Source organism: Cenococcum geophilum, assembly GCF_001692895.1.
Source record: "Cenococcum geophilum 1.58 unplaced genomic scaffold K441scaffold_37, whole genome shotgun sequence".
Taxonomy (NCBI): Eukaryota; Fungi; Ascomycota; class Dothideomycetes; order Gloniales; family Gloniaceae; genus Cenococcum; species Cenococcum geophilum.
Genome location: NW_027137595.1, coordinates 219,860 through 234,907, shown reverse-complemented (window position 1 = coordinate 234,907; position 15,048 = coordinate 219,860). Strand labels below are relative to the sequence as shown.

General features: G+C 48.7%; 4 protein-coding genes across 4 annotated transcripts; 1 reads left to right on the top strand and 3 right to left on the bottom strand.

Moving 5' to 3' along the window:
• Positions 1-233: 233 nt before the first annotated feature.
• On the bottom strand, positions 234-3,133 carry K441DRAFT_640953 (helicase swr1). Its single transcript, XM_067646636.1, has 6 exons — positions 3,113-3,133; positions 2,376-3,060; positions 2,245-2,328; positions 2,071-2,194; positions 1,199-2,021; positions 234-1,130 (listed from the first exon to the last, which is right to left on the bottom strand). Coding segments are annotated over exons 1-6 (2,442 nt in total). The 5' UTR covers positions 3,115-3,133; the 3' UTR covers positions 234-406.
• Positions 3,134-6,221: 3,088 nt separating this feature from the next.
• On the bottom strand, positions 6,222-8,814 carry K441DRAFT_664146 (uncharacterized protein). The gene is made up of 3 exons (XM_067649306.1): positions 8,303-8,814; positions 6,388-8,252; positions 6,222-6,330 (listed from the first exon to the last, which is right to left on the bottom strand). Exons 1-2 carry the CDS (start codon positions 8,389-8,391, stop codon positions 6,677-6,679), a joined length of 1,665 nt encoding a protein of 554 aa, XP_067501159.1. The 5' UTR covers positions 8,392-8,814; the 3' UTR covers positions 6,222-6,330; positions 6,388-6,676.
• A 249-nt stretch (positions 8,815-9,063) lies between these two features.
• K441DRAFT_640949 (kinesin family protein-like protein) lies at positions 9,064-12,282 on the top strand. The gene is made up of 3 exons (XM_067646635.1): positions 9,064-9,697; positions 9,759-10,168; positions 10,226-12,282. The coding sequence occupies exons 1-3, from the start codon at positions 9,481-9,483 to the stop codon at positions 11,957-11,959; spliced, it is 2,361 nt and encodes a 786-aa protein (XP_067501158.1). The 5' UTR covers positions 9,064-9,480; the 3' UTR covers positions 11,960-12,282.
• A 1,994-nt stretch (positions 12,283-14,276) lies between these two features.
• K441DRAFT_664143 (uncharacterized protein) lies at positions 14,277-14,940 on the bottom strand. Its single transcript, XM_067649305.1, has 2 exons — positions 14,617-14,940; positions 14,277-14,567 (listed from the first exon to the last, which is right to left on the bottom strand). The coding sequence occupies exon 2, from the start codon at positions 14,471-14,473 to the stop codon at positions 14,309-14,311; it is 165 nt and encodes a 54-aa protein (XP_067501157.1). The 5' UTR covers positions 14,474-14,567; positions 14,617-14,940; the 3' UTR covers positions 14,277-14,308.
• Positions 14,941-15,048: the final 108 nt, after the last annotated feature.

Here is a 15,048-nt window from a genome sequence, read left to right as displayed (position 1 = left end):
TTAATTAGTCTAGGAGTTTATAGGAGTCTATAGGACTAGGGTAAGGTAATCTAACTAGCTTAGGAGTTTATAGAACTCGACAAGCGTAGCGCTAGCCCTTAGCGCCACGCTTAACGCTAACAACCCTCGCGATGTGGCGACACTGCTGGTTAGTGGGTATCTTGTCATTGCTTTCCTGACAGACAATCCCGGTGCTTGGTTGATGCACTGCCATATCGGCTGGCATGTATAGTGGGGTCATAATTTCATGGTGTTAAATTCTAAAAATCTCATGCACTCCACCACTTCCGGTCGCTCTAAGATTTGTGGAGCTACAAAATCTACGTCTTAAAGCTATTCAAAATACCACAATCTGGCCAAGTCACCTTCCCCTTACCCTTTTCTCAGTTCCGTAGACCCCCCTCTCTCAGTGACTAATATACTGGAAAACTGCGCTCACATCCTTCTCGCTCGTCTCTTGCCTCAATAACAAATCCTGAATCTTCCCAAGCGGTCCAGTTTCTCCATCATTCACAAAATGATTCCACGTACTAGTATCGCCGTACAGCATCGCCCGAGCCTTGACGGTCTGCCGTCCATCCTCCCTGCACCGTTTACACTTGAACGTGTCGTGCGTATCGCTTCTTGTGCAGTCACGGTATTGGAACAGCTCACGTAGTGAATCGAGGGTAAAATGCCGCTCCACGTCCTCAGCGGAGTCAACGACACAAGAGGAGAGCGACTGCTTATGAGACTGACGCTGGAAGATCTTCTCCTCGATCGTTCCTGTAGCTATAAACCTGTACACAAAGCAGTCCTTTTTCTGGCCGTCACGCCACACTCTTGCTAGTGCCTGTTGATCAGCAGCCGGGTTCCAGTCCGGATCGAATAGCACAAGGCGGTTGGCACCAATGAGGTTGAGACCACAACCACCAGCTTTGGAGGAGAGTAGGAAGATGAATTCAGGGGCTTCGGGGTCGTTAAATTTGTCAACAAGCTTTTGGCGTTTGGAGACGATCATGTTGCCGTCGAGACGGAGACAACCATAGTTGCGCGCGCGGCAGAGCATGGCGAAGAGGTCGAGAGTTTGAGTGTAATTAGAGATAAGAACGATTTTGTCATTGGTGTCAGCGCGAATGCGAGCAAGCATACTGCCAGCATATTAGTCATAGTCAGAGGGGAAAGTTTGAAAATGCTTCGGATGATAAAGGAAGCTTACCGATCCAGCACCAGCATTTTGCCTGAGTACCAAGATTTCACGTCTCGGTCTCGACCGCGCGCGTCTTTCTGTACAAAATCTTCAGGAAAGAAATCCTCGCAGCCCGGTAGGTCAGAGGGGAGGTCCAGCAAGTCTGGGTGGTTGCATAGTTTCTTAAGCATGCCGATAGCCTTGAGCGGCTGGCTGCCTTTGCCACGAAGTAGGCTTTTAATATCTGGAGACTGGATGAAATGGTTGTACAGGTCCTTTTGAAATGGTGCGAGGTTACAGAATACGACATGCTCGTACTTGACGGGAAGGTATTTGGAAAGAATATCGTTGGTCCGACGAATGATGAATTTATTAACGAGAGTGAGCAGTTCTGCAAGGCATTCGTCGCCACGCTTACGATCGGCATCGGTCCCTGCAGCGTCACGGCCACGGAGAATAGGGATTTCGTACTTCTTGCGGAATTCGTTGCGAGTCCCGAGATAATTGGGGTTGGCGAAGTTTAGGAGGGAGAAATATTCAGAAAGATCGTTTTGAATAGGGGTTCCAGAGAGAATGACACGTTTTTGAACATTAAGACCATTCAAGGCTGTGAAGGTCTGGCTTTCGCCATTCTTCAGTCTGTGGCCTTCGTCGCACAGGAGCAGTCCGATGGGTGTATTCGCAAGCTCATCCACGTTCAGACGGAGAGTTTCGTATGATACAATGAGCACCGGTCGAACTACGGCACGGCCACTAGCGATCGACCATTGCCGAAGCTGTTGGATTAACTCTTCCTTTGACGCCTTACCATCGACGGCGAATGGAGTGACGGCATCTTTTCCAAGCCATTTTACTGGTGATATTAGTGCTTGATTCGAAGAAGGTAATAAGGTCTTGCTTACCTAGCTCATTCGCCCAATTCCTCACCAGACTGGACGGACAGGCAATAACACATTTCTGAATAGTGGGCTTCCCAGCATCTGGGGATTGTTTAAGTAGCGTCCACATCAATGCAATACATTGGAGCTACAAAGGTAAGCATTTGGAATTAGCTAGAAGCATGTGGAAAATCCTACCGTCTTTCCTAAACCCATCTCGTCCGCCATAATGCATCCATTAGCTTTGGGATCAATTAAACCTGTAGTACACCGGTATAAAAACTTCGCTAATCAGCAGACTGCAAGACTATACAGGGTTACCTGCTCACCTTAACTCCTTCTACCTGATGCGGGCGAAGGACTTTGGCCAGCCTTGGATCAATAACTACGGGAACTTTTGGTCGCTCTTCCACCGTTTTCTTCAGCCCCAATATATCCGCTAAACTTTTATGCACTAGTGGCACGTCCAACTTTTCCATCTCTCCGTTGTCTACCTTCTTCTCTACTTCTTCCTGTTCGGCTGGCTTATCATCGATCGTCGGATCATACAGCACTATCGCAAACTCTCCGCTCGGATCATGAAGAGGCTTGGCAACAAACACCCTACCCTGCCGCATTCCTAATAGCGGTGCCGGTCGAAATGCATTGTAAGCCCCGGTATCTTTATTGAGCAAAGGAATAGCAAATCGCTGCTTGAATGCTGTGTCTTTATCCTTGACCTTAAACACGGGGTATCTATTGACATCGCGGGTGGCAAGGGCAAGACGATCTTCGTTAGTGTATGCCTTGTCGCCATTCTCCGTACTTCCATCCGTGTCTGCATAATTAATTTTACGTCGTTTTCGTGCCGGCTTCTCGGATGCACGTGTAGGTGTTGCGGAGCCAGGACATTTGAAGGGGCGAACAAGGCGGTCGACGGATTGAGGTGTGCCACCGTAGAGTCGGACGGCCTTCTGCAGAGGGGAAGTGCAGTTCTCCTTGTTTTCGCCTAATGCGAGGGTTTTAGGACGATGCCTAGAACAATGTTAGCATACTTGTATATGTTCATTCGGTGGACTGTGAGTACATTTGCTCCTTTACAGTTTCGATGGATGTTGTTTGGAGACGAGTAAAGTACGCGACACTTGGGTCGTCGCGTGAGCACGTGAGATGTCTTAGCGCCTGACTCCGAAAATGTTTTCCAGTTGCCACAGCTAAGACCACCGAGGTTATTTTCTGCTTACAAACTGGATTTATTCCATTGTGATTGCTAATCCTACAGCGAGTATCATGTTCTAACCATGGAAGAAGGGTCAAATTGCCTCAGCACTTCTTGAACTCTGCAGCCGACCCTGTTCAATCAAACTGTTTGGAAAACAAGCCCGCAATGATATCACGTGATGAGACTTGTGGGAGAAACCTCTTGGCAGGAATCTGAATCTGTCAGATAGTTCATATAGAGCTACTCTTTGATGAAATGGGTTGATTGATTGATGATCTTGGTCTTGTCTTGATGCTTGATTGACCTGGGCTCTATGAAGATATTTACGATGCACGTGACTCGTGCACGTCCTACGCCACCGAGAATACAGATTATCTGACAGAATCAGACAACTTCGACCGTGCGGTCGAAGATCCTTGAAATCTCTTCAACCACCTATATAGAAAATAAGCAATACACAGAGCTTTAGCTCCATAACCTACATTTCAACACAAACCTTACCCTCAGAATACGCTTACTCCACTGAATTCCAAAGGCTTCTGAGGGATACCAAGTACCATTAGTATACCGAATCCAGGTCTTATTATAGCAGGAGCATCGTCGTAAGATTTCTTAGACGTAGTAAAATTGACGGCTGCATCAAACTCCACTTCCCGTGATTTCTACTATCTTTTTCCGCCAGTCTTTTTTCGTTATTGAATTAAATACGTGATCGGCACCTGAGCGTTTCGCCTCGTCCAGGGCCTGATCTGCGATATCCAACCCGATAACTTTGAGTCCCATTGCTCTACTAAGTGAATGTCAGCAATTTGTGCCACCAGCCGCAACTAACAAACGTCACCGCAGGCTTTCAAGCAAGCAAACCCACTTACTTAGCATATTGAATTCCCATATGACCTAATCCACTGCACCCGATTACCGCCATCCATTGCCCCGGTTTCAATCCGCAATTTTCAACTCCAGCTGCGCAGCTAAAGTTACATCTAGCTCTTCAGGCAATGCCATCGTGTTCTTGGCATCCACGCACACATACTCTTGGAAATAACCATTGCACGAAAAGCCCTGCATCTTCTGCTTTCCTGTCACACCACGAGTTATGCACTTTTTTGCATGGCTCGCACTCAAAACAGTAGCCAACAGCGCAGATAAACCCAACCTTGTCACCCTCTTTGAAACCACTGACGCCGGAGCTAGTTTCTACCACGTAACCGGTAGTCTTGTGTCCAATAATAACTGGATTTTTTCCGGGAATCAATCCTTGTTCATTGGGTTCGAAGTGCATTACATCAGTGTGGCACAGGAAGCGCAGGTGACCTTAACGAGAACCTAGTGTGACTTAGGTTCTGGAATAGGGATCTCATTCAGATGCAACTTCTTATCCCGCGTTAGATTTATTCACGCTATGCGTCTCTTCACCCTCTCCGTCGTCCTCTAGGAGTTTCCTACCGCTACCATCACCATCACAATTACATGCCTGGGAAAGCCATTCGCCAGCTCCAAATTCCGAAGCTCACCTGACAGGACCGTACGCCTGGGCGAAGAGAAGAGAGAAAAACGACGAGATGGTTCCTTGGTTGTTAACCAAAGCGAACGATCCACTTGCGGCCCGTAGCGGGGCCAAGTTTGAACTAAGCGAGTTAGCCGTGACTGCGCCTTGATACGCTGGTTTGCATGAATGATTTGGGAGGTAACAACACGGTCTTGCAACGTAGCCAGCCGCATGGCCACTCGCATCTATGCTCCACCTGACGGAGCTGCACAGGCATGTCAGCAAATCTTTCAAACCCTCCGAAGGGGTCGTTCTGGAATCGATTTGCTTGGCGCCTGATTCGCTTGATTCGATTTTACTCTGAGCTAGTTCAGGAGGTCCTGCTGGGATCTAAATTGTAATATTGATTAGTAAGGGTATATACAAAGTCTTGGCATGGTGTTGCAGCCTAGATTTGGCCGAGGTCACCTGGTATATCATACAAGGGGATAACTTCAATGCGTCAGACGCCCCCCCTGCTAGTACAGGTCAAGAAACAAGCGAGTCCAAAGTGACATAGCGGGGCCAGGCTATTTTGTTTACTATACTAGCAGGGGGGGCGTCTGACCCATTCATGTTACCCCCTTGTATATGTATACCGCTCAGCCATGCGGGCCTGCTTAACCCCTAAACCCCGCGCACTGCGCCTTACCGGTTATCATAAAGCGATCTTCTTCCCTTGGTAAAGCGTGCTCTACCTATGAGCGGTATTTAATGCGAAAGAGCAACCTTGGCGCTCTGCCTTCTCTTTTTCCTGCATCTGTTTTTTTAATCCCGAAGTTGGGGGTTGCCTTGCCCTCTTATCCGTATCTCTTTCGATGGCCGTTACCTTTCTGGGCTTACCGCTACTTCGTCTCACGGGGCTTCTCTGGTGTCTGGGGCGAACGGCCGGACTGGTGCTTTTAAGGGAGGCTCTCCTCCACCCATTAATGCCGTATTTCCCTCTCTTCCGGGCTTAGACAACGCCTTCGTGATCCTACGAACCAACGCCACCGAAGCGCCCTCAAAGCTCCCCATACACTTCGCAACCACACTGCACTGCACCCCGCACTACGCCATCTACTCCGACCCCGTCGAAGAAATAGCTGGGCACCCGATCCACGACGCCCTCGGCAAAAGCGCAGCGCGCGCTCCTTGTCCTCCCGGTTCGCCACCCCGGACACCTCTACCCCCTCTCTTGGCGCGGCTTCGCGGCCTGGCTCCCTTACCCAATGCCTCCGCGGCACTGAGCTATCGGGGGGGTTCGCCTGCGGAGATCGAGTCGCTGTGGCGGTTTGAGTGGAAGTGGTATGGGCAGGTAGGTTCGAGCATTTCTTTTTTTTCCCCGGGCTGGTGAGAGCTAGTTTGAGGGCGGCTTGTAGATTTAATATTAGAGATATCTTTATTTAAATAGAACTGCATATGCCGTACAAGGTCGTAATAACCCTAAAACAGTTCTAAGTCTTATAAACTGGGACTTGAACCTACTCTTTCCCTCCGAGTGATGAGTTCCCCATTCAAATGCTGTCAGAAATGGGACGCTAAGCCCTCTTTCTCATACAAGCATACCTAGGCACTGCGTGATATCTTGTCAGTAAAAGTGTGCGTGTTCGGGTTAGAATGTGAAACATACGAGGAGATACTCTGATTTATTAACCATTCGGTCACAGAAGTGCAGAAAAATTATAACCACAGAATATGAAGTTTAACTGTTTGATTGATCGGCCGGCTAATTAAGAATTAAATACCTCCCCTTTTCCCACTCTAAGATGCAATGTTATGATAAACAAAATGCGCGGGCTAGCCGCAGCGATGCTTGAGGGTCATTCTTTTAAAGGCACGAGCCTTTCTCTACATAAAAAAAAAGGAAAGGAAATTTGGGTATACAACTTCTGAAAGTCGTCACAAACAGTGTGATTTGTTTACTTGGCCGTGACGGTTACGGTAACCGTATCCTTCTCCGTCACGGTGACTGTGAAGATCTGCGACGGGTTGATTGGGACAACGGTAATACCGGGTCCATCGGATGTAGTCACAGAAGCGGCAGGGGGAGCGGCCGTCGATGCGGGAGGAGCGGCCGAGTAGGGCGCTGGGGGGGCTATAGAGGATGCTGGTGCTGGCGCTGATGCCTGGGACGAGTGAGCGGGCGAGGGAGCAGGTACTGCTGCTGACGACTCTGGAAGTGCGGACGATGCTGGCGCGGGGGCAGAAGGGGCAGGGGTTACAGAGGATGCTGGGGGAGCAGAAGGCGCAGCAGCGCTGGAAGGTGGAACGACGGTGAAAAGCGTGACTGTGACAACAGGAATGGGCTTTAGTGGCGTGGCTGAAGAAGCCTCTGCTGCCGAGGATACTGGGGCTGAGGGTTCTGGGACCACAACTGACGAGACCTGTGCTGCAGAAGATATATGTGCTGCAGAGGAAACTGCTGCTGCAGATGACACTTGTGCTGCAGATGAAGCTGGCGGAATCGTTGCGACCGTTGAAGAGGGATAGATGGTGGTGAACTCTGTTTTGGTCACTAACACGACGTTCGGAAAAGGTGACGTCCTTGCAGTACTGACGGCGACTGAAGATGCTAAGGCTGTGGAGGACACGACAGCGCTGGTCGCGACAGCGGAGCTTTCTAGTAGAGCCGAAGATTCAGTGATAGAGCTTGCAACAGTAGCTGAGGATGCAATGACAGAACTCTTAAGTGCAGCTGATGATACGACTGCAGATGTCGAAGATAGAGGGGCTGATGCGACTTCCGAGCCTTCTGGGACTGGTGCTATCGATGATGCGAGTGATGCAGCAGCGGAAGACATTATGGTAGACGAACATAATTCCGAAATAATTCCTGAAGCTCCGGAATAAGACCTCAAACTAGTCAATGGTTGCGATGGTAGCTCAGTAGTTGTTGCGTTGGAGCTCGGACTTGCAATCGCTGAAGCGCTTGATTGCGGAGTAGATGTCGAGCTCTCCAAACCAGAAAGATCCAGTGAGAATCTACGGCTGGCCGTGCTGGAGGTTACAGGGCTCTCTCCATTTCCAATCGCCGCCAGATTCGAAGTTATGACAGATGTTGACAGGGTAGATGACTTAGCGCTAGACAACAATGAGGATTGGACACTGGATACCACACTCGACAATGAGGGAGTGGGCGTGCTTGTTGGAGCTTCTGGGAAGCTTATTGTAGGCGTGATTGCGATAAAAGAAGTTGATTCGAATGTTATAGCTGGCACTGTGGCAAGTGGGGTGCCAGCAACATTGGTAAAGGTAACCGCAGGCTGGACCGACTGGAATACAGATGGAGAAAGGGGGATGACCTCAAGTCCGGTGTCTGCAGCTTGAATGGATGTTGCTTGTAGGTTTGACGATACCAAGGTAATTATTGACGATGATAACAATTGTATTGAGGTAGATAATATTGTTGAAGTTGAGAGAGTGGTAGGTGTCGTAAGCGTCAACGCTTCTGGACTCGTTACGGAGGCTGATGAGGTGTTTGCGAATTGAGGGGAGCTGATACTGTTAGACGACCCAATGGATTGTTGATGGCAATATTGACTTACTTCAGCTTTTGGTAATGACGGGGCAACGGGCCTGCAATTATGGTAGTAGATGACGCTGCCAGCAGCAATATTGCAAAAGGAAAAATCATCTTCAAGATAAGAAAGAAGAGAGTTAAGAAACAAAGACCCGCGAAGAAAAGGACGGGGCTCTAAGAAAACAAGACGCGCACGTCAACACGTAGAAAGGAAGCAGTAGTCCTGAGAGAAGAAAGAACGGGGGGACTGTCTGAGATTTGAAGGAAAAGATTGACGAGATGGTAAAGAAAGTGCAAGGGCAAACGAAAGGAATGCTTGTCTGGAACGAAAGACAGGATACAGGTCAGTGTGAAGCTACGAGACTCGTACAGAGCAACTCAGATGGGTGGGATGGCGAACGGGTTTTGAAGCTCTTTTAGCCGCTGTTTTACTCGAAAATAGAAGCGACGAACGCACTGGTCAAGCATTGTCGCCGGAACTTGCAATTTGGTGTGCTACAGGAGATGCGCATAGTAACTTTTGCGGGCAAACGTTTGGACATAGTCGAGTGGTTGAGATGAAACCTCGGCGTGGTTGAGGTTCAGCGGCTCGCCTGCAGAGTAGGCGGGTTTTGGCGCCATTTGCCCATCCGATTGGCTGCCACCCTGAAGCACCATGCGACCTGCTTTTCCTACAGCCCCAGAAATAGGTACGTACCAGAACAGTCGAGCATATAGCTCAGGCAAACCAGAAGAGCATTGTGGAATGAGTGTGGCACTTGCGAGATGAGGTCTTGGTGGGATGGCGTACGCAGGGCATCCCACTTGGCTTCGTTGGCCTCTTTCTGTGGTTGATTCAAGCAGTCTGCTCCTCTGAACATTCTTTCCTAAGCTCTTGGGCAAGGCAGCACATCACCAGTCCATTTTCGGCAGAACTCTCTGTTACCAGTCAGTTTCTCAGTGCTATTCGAGCATCTCGGATGGATCTCAGCCGCGTCTTGGACGTCTCCATCCATGCGTGATGTGGAGTTGCTTCGTGTGTTACCCGGTGAACACTAGCGCCATAACACGTCCCCGGCCACATTCAACACTATGGCGAACTTCTCCTTCGCGCAGAGCACAACGTCAGGGTAAGCCCATCATTCTTTCGCCAACAGATCTAGGCATTGGCAGTCCTCCATTATCTATCCTGCCTCCAAATCAATCTCCCTCCCTCTTGCAACCATGAGCGTCCGCGTTGTTGCTCGTATACGACCTTTGCTCAAGCTCGAGCTCGACAAAGATACCATCGTCACTGCAGAGTCCGCCGGCAGTGAGAGCCCTGGAAGTCCCACTGTAGTGCGGATACCGAACCCGAAGAATGATGCAGAATCCTTCAGCTTCCAGTTCAACAGTGTTTATGACCAGCACGCAACGCAACAGCAAATTTTTGATTATGAAGGTTCGAAGGCATTCTCGACAAGCTGGATCTTAACAAGGAAGCTAATTGGCCGCTATTCTAGTCGCACCAACGGCTAAGCACCTCTTTAATGGATTCGATACTACCATCTTCGCGTATGGTGTTACCGGCACAGGCAAAACGCACACAATGCGTGGCGGGAAGTCATTAGCAGATCGAGGGGTCATCCCAAGGTTGCTAAGTGCCATATATCGAAGAAGTCGCAAGATAGAGAAAGATACCGCTGGAGCTACTCAGGTAGAGGTGGCTATGAGTTATTACGAAATCTACAATGACCGCGTATTCGATCTTTTTGAGCCACCAGAAAAGCGAACACCTTCCGGACTGCCAATTCGGGACAACAATGGTAAGACAGTAGTAGTCGGCCTAACGGAAAGACCTTGTTCGACCTTGAAGGAATTTGAGCAATTGTATGATCAGGCCAACGTCAACAGGTCAACATCAGCAACAAAGGTAATGATTCTTAAGATACATCATTTTTGGAAGAACACATCACTAAACCACCAACAGCTTAATGCCCATTCCTCTCGTTCCCATGCTATTCTCTGCGTGAAGCTCACCCAAACGACCGAGACTACGGTACGCATATCTACTGCATCGGCCATCGACCTTGCTGGTTCCGAGGACAATCGCCGAACGGACAATAATAAAGAACGACTAGTCGAGTCAGCTAGCATAAACAAGTCTCTCTTTGTTTTGGCCCAATGTGTAGAAGCCATCAGCAAAAAGCAATCTCGGATCCCATACCGCGAGTCCAAGATGACACGGATATTATCTCTAGGCCAAAATAACGGCCTAACACTAATGATTCTGAATCTAGCCCCAGTACGATCGTACCACCTCGACACACTCAGTTCGCTCAACTTCGCCAATCGAACGAAGAAGATCGAAGTCTGCGAAGTAGAAAATGAGCCCATCTTCCGGAGCCAGTCCAAGCCACTAGCAGCAACTGTCAGCATCACAGGCCCTAACATCCAACGGCAGCCACTCCGTCCTCTAACAGCCGCACATAATGCCAATCTGAACGACCCTGAGCGAAACCAAGGCGACAAGCCGGTCAAAGCCTTCTCCGTTTACTCCGACTCTCGCAAGCCAAGTGCACGTTCCTCCAACCTTCCCACACAGAACCAGAGTATCCGAAGAACAGAAACGCACAAACGCACCGCAGACGCTAGCAGCACAATCTCCTCCCGACCAAGCAAAACACTCCGCCCGGGCGACAACTCCTCCCGCTTCTCTTCCAACGTCAGAAGCAATGCTTCTTCGGAACCCGTTCTCTCAAAAGAATCAATCGAAGCCTTAATTGCACAACGCATCGACGAGAAGCTCGCTGAGAAAGCCCTTCAAGAATCATCCGCACCCGCTCCCTCTCTACCAGTGGACCTGCAAAAGCGTCTCGATGACCTCGAGCAGCGTATCGAGGCCAAAGAAGACGGCGGGAGAGCTGAGGGACTGCAGTTCCTGCTGATGGCAAAGCAGCACCAAGTCCGAGGCGAGGACGGCAGCGCGCTGAGGATGTACCAGCTCGCCTTGCCCTTCTTCCCCGGAAACGAGAAGCTACGAAACAAAATGAAGGCCATCGAAGAGCGACTCAAGAGCAAGCGCGACGCCGAAAATCCCGCCTCGATCTTCGAGAAAGTCCTCCCCGCCTCCATGTCTGTCTCTAGTGCACCCTCGACCCTCCTCTCTCTCCCCCTCTTAGCCCCCACCGCCAATCCCCTTACAACCAAAGAAGAGAAGCGTAACGAGCGCCGCAAAGAAAAACCCAGAAAACTCGCCCTCGAACCCCCACCGCCATCCCACGACACCTCAGACGACGACTTCGCGCCGCACCCCGCCTCCCCCGACGCATCGGACTCGTACACCTCGGACTCTAGCTTCCGCTACCGGTCTAAGGCGCGCAAAGCCCCGAAGCCAAAAGCCAAGAAGGTCCCCGTGTTCCGCGACGAGCCGCCGGCGTTTAACTTGCCTTCCTCGCACGCCTCGCATCCCGCGCAGGCTACGAATCCTGGGGAGCAGACGCCGCGCACGGTGCAGTTGCTGCGGATCATCAATTCGCGGGATGTGAGCCGGATACGGGCGTTGAAGGGCGTCGGGGCGAAGAAGGCGGATGCGATTGTGAGTTGTCTTGTCGAGATGGAGGAGGAGGAGGTTAGGGATTTGGAGAGTTTGGCGCTGCTGAAGGGGGTTGGGGGGAGGACGGTCGAGAATATGCGGCTGGGGCTTAGTATGGACTCTTGGTAGCGTGGGAAGTGGGGGAGTCGTGGAGGGAGTATGGAGCTTGGCTTCATGGCGTTTTGAGGAGCTGGGGGAGTAATGATTTGCTTGGGCATGGCGATGGCGTTTTGGTGTTTGGTGGAGCACTGAGGAGTACATTCTATACCTAGACCTCTTTTTTTGGTTTATAGGATTATTGTGAGAGTATGAATGGGAGAGATACTGAGTTTACCCGAGAGGCTCAGTCGTTGCCAACTAGCTCTTTTAATTAGATAACTTCAGACGCTCTGCTGCAGCCCCATGGTTATTTCAAATAGGTCTCTGGGTCGATTTGAAAATCAAAGTTCGCCAAAACGCCGACCCGCCGACAAATAACTAGTAAAACTTTAAATCGGTCATAACTCAGGGACCGGTCAAAACCCCGTTAACCACGATAACTCGAAAGGTTTCACGGGCCCCCTTCCTAGATTCTGCTCTGAAGATATTTTGTTCATTCAAAGTCTCTGCTACGGCACCAGCTACATAACTGGTGCCTTAACGGCTATTTACCTTGCTTATTTTGCTACTTCACAGCAACATGCCAATGGCCTTGGTGTTTTGTACGTTTTCTTCAATCAGAGTCTCAGTTCATCCTAAACTTTATGTCTTTCTTATTTAACTCCGGTAGCGCATCAGAGGTTCTTCCATAGTAACTATCTGAAAATTATAAATATACAGTCCTACCTCAGCCAGCTTAGACGTGATTCCGTTGGTGCGGATTTTCAATCGGCCCGCAACCCGACTAACTACGTTTGTGCGAAACCACCGGAATCACGACAATATCCACAATTTTCCCTATACTCGCGGTTGAATCGCTTAACCACAACGGCTTAAAATACTAAGAAAAGTTCATCAATTAGAGAGACGACCCAATATTCTATAGATATTGGGTCTAAATTGGCCCATAACCCCTAGGAGCCGTGCTTATTTTCGCCAAAAAAAAAAGTCGTTATTAAGGATTGTAATATTACCTATAACGTTACAACAAGTATACGTATAAGAGCCAAAAATTAATCATTTATAAACTAGCTCGTGCGATTATTTTAAGCCTATATGCAGCCCTAGACCTTACATAGGTAGCTTTAACAATTTCGTTAAAGATTATATGTAGCTCCTGTAACGGAATTCCCCAGAAGGTACATATCGGATAAGACAGAAGGAGGTCTCATCTATGTTCCATCTACGTCCCAGAAGACATGGTGTGAGGTGATAAGCTCCGCACCACTCAGCCACACAAACCCGCAAAAGGTAAACGAGTGACTGGCTTGATGCCAGACACGGCTGTGCGGAACAATACATATAGGCGAGGTGACTTCGTCACCTGACACATGGTCAGACAGATAAGGGGCAAAGGGTTTTGCTAGCGTCTTAGAAGGATTATATAGGGAGCTAGTTCTCCTCTAGAGAAGAACTAGCAATTAGTCTCTAAATAGAAGAGGTTAGAAAGCATTTATCCTTTATTTATAAAGATCGTTCTACCTTAACTTATCTTCTACTTACCTGTAACTCTTATTCTATACTATTAATTAGATAATTATACGTTCCAGTTAGACTGGCCTCTTATAATTCTAATTGCTCTCAATCCTTTACGGAAGGAACGTACGGCTATTAATTAACGATAACGGGCCATACCTCCTTACCCCCTAAAACGACGCCCCCACCGCAAGAGGCTTAGAGAGTCTCCCTAGAGTAATCTTTTTCTTACGCCCTAGGCGGGGCTTATCCTTAAAGTAGTTATTAAGGAGGACCCAATCTGCACGCCAGCCATTCTCTACTGCGTTTTTTAGCAGGTTGCCGATGTGCTTAGTGCTAATTCTAGTAACCTAAATAACCACTTTTAGGGGAGTACCTAGAGCCCTTATTACTACGGCCTGCGCTCTTGTTACAAGGCCGTAGTAAGACATTTTAGGCACAAAAAAGCGTAGAAGACGTATAGGTAATATTGCAAGCGATTAAGTGCATAGATTATATCAAAAGGTTAGTGTAGAGTTGCTTTTACAAGCTCGAAGTCAAAATTTTAGAATATTTTGGTAGGGTCTTGGCACCAAAACGACGCTTTTCCCGAGGGGGAAGGAGAAATCGCTTTTCGCGCAATCCTCCGTACGGCTTAAAGATTTAGCGACGATTTTAGGCCAATACACGAAGCTTAGCTCTCTTAGGTGGCGTTCTCCCTCACCTAAATCCTTACCACTAATAAGGCTCAACTAGTTACTGGTTACCTGGTTACCACCAAAGCTTCAAATCCAATCCAGATCAAGCCAATCAAATCGGTTTAACCGGTTAGTCTTTTCTTATCGGTTTAACCTAACCGCTGACATCACTGCACTCACCCCGCTCCTACAGCCCAAGTCGAATATCCAAGACTCCAGTCCCAACACGTGCCTCCATCTGACTCTCTCCCTTTCGTCCCCTCTTCGCCTTCACATATCCCTTACCCCACTTGATATCCTCCAATGAGCTCCCATCAAATTCTAACGCGCCATGTTTGATTTTTGCTTCCATCTCGCCATACCAATCATAGGGGTATATCAACTCTAATTTCCCCTCGCCGACGTCATGCTCGCTGACAGTGTTGAGGAGCGGATTGTATTTCCCAGCAAGTGATTTTTCGTGCGGGTCACTGAGGTACACACTAATGCTGCCAGACTGCGATGTCGTATATATCTCGCTCATGGCATCCGGGCTGGCGGCACCATACGGCTTCATCAGGCTTGTTATTCAATCACCCAGGTTTCAATATTGAATTGAATTGAATGCCAAGACTCAATCAATTCAATCAACTGAGAGCTCGCTGGCTTGGCAACTCTATCAAGATAGAGGTTCTAGTTGAATTGAATTGATTGATAAATATTGAAACTTTTAATATTATACAGAAATATGCAGAACATAATATATAATAAAGCTCTAAACCTTATTTTTCTCAGACCCCTTACCAAAAAAGGGTTACCCGAGCATTACCCGTTGTTTACACCATCACATTATCGCCAGAATCTTGGCAGGTAAGAAGAGTTTTATGATTAGATTTGTAGTAACTCAACACCATGCCAAGACTCGCGATAGACCTATATTAACGGCAG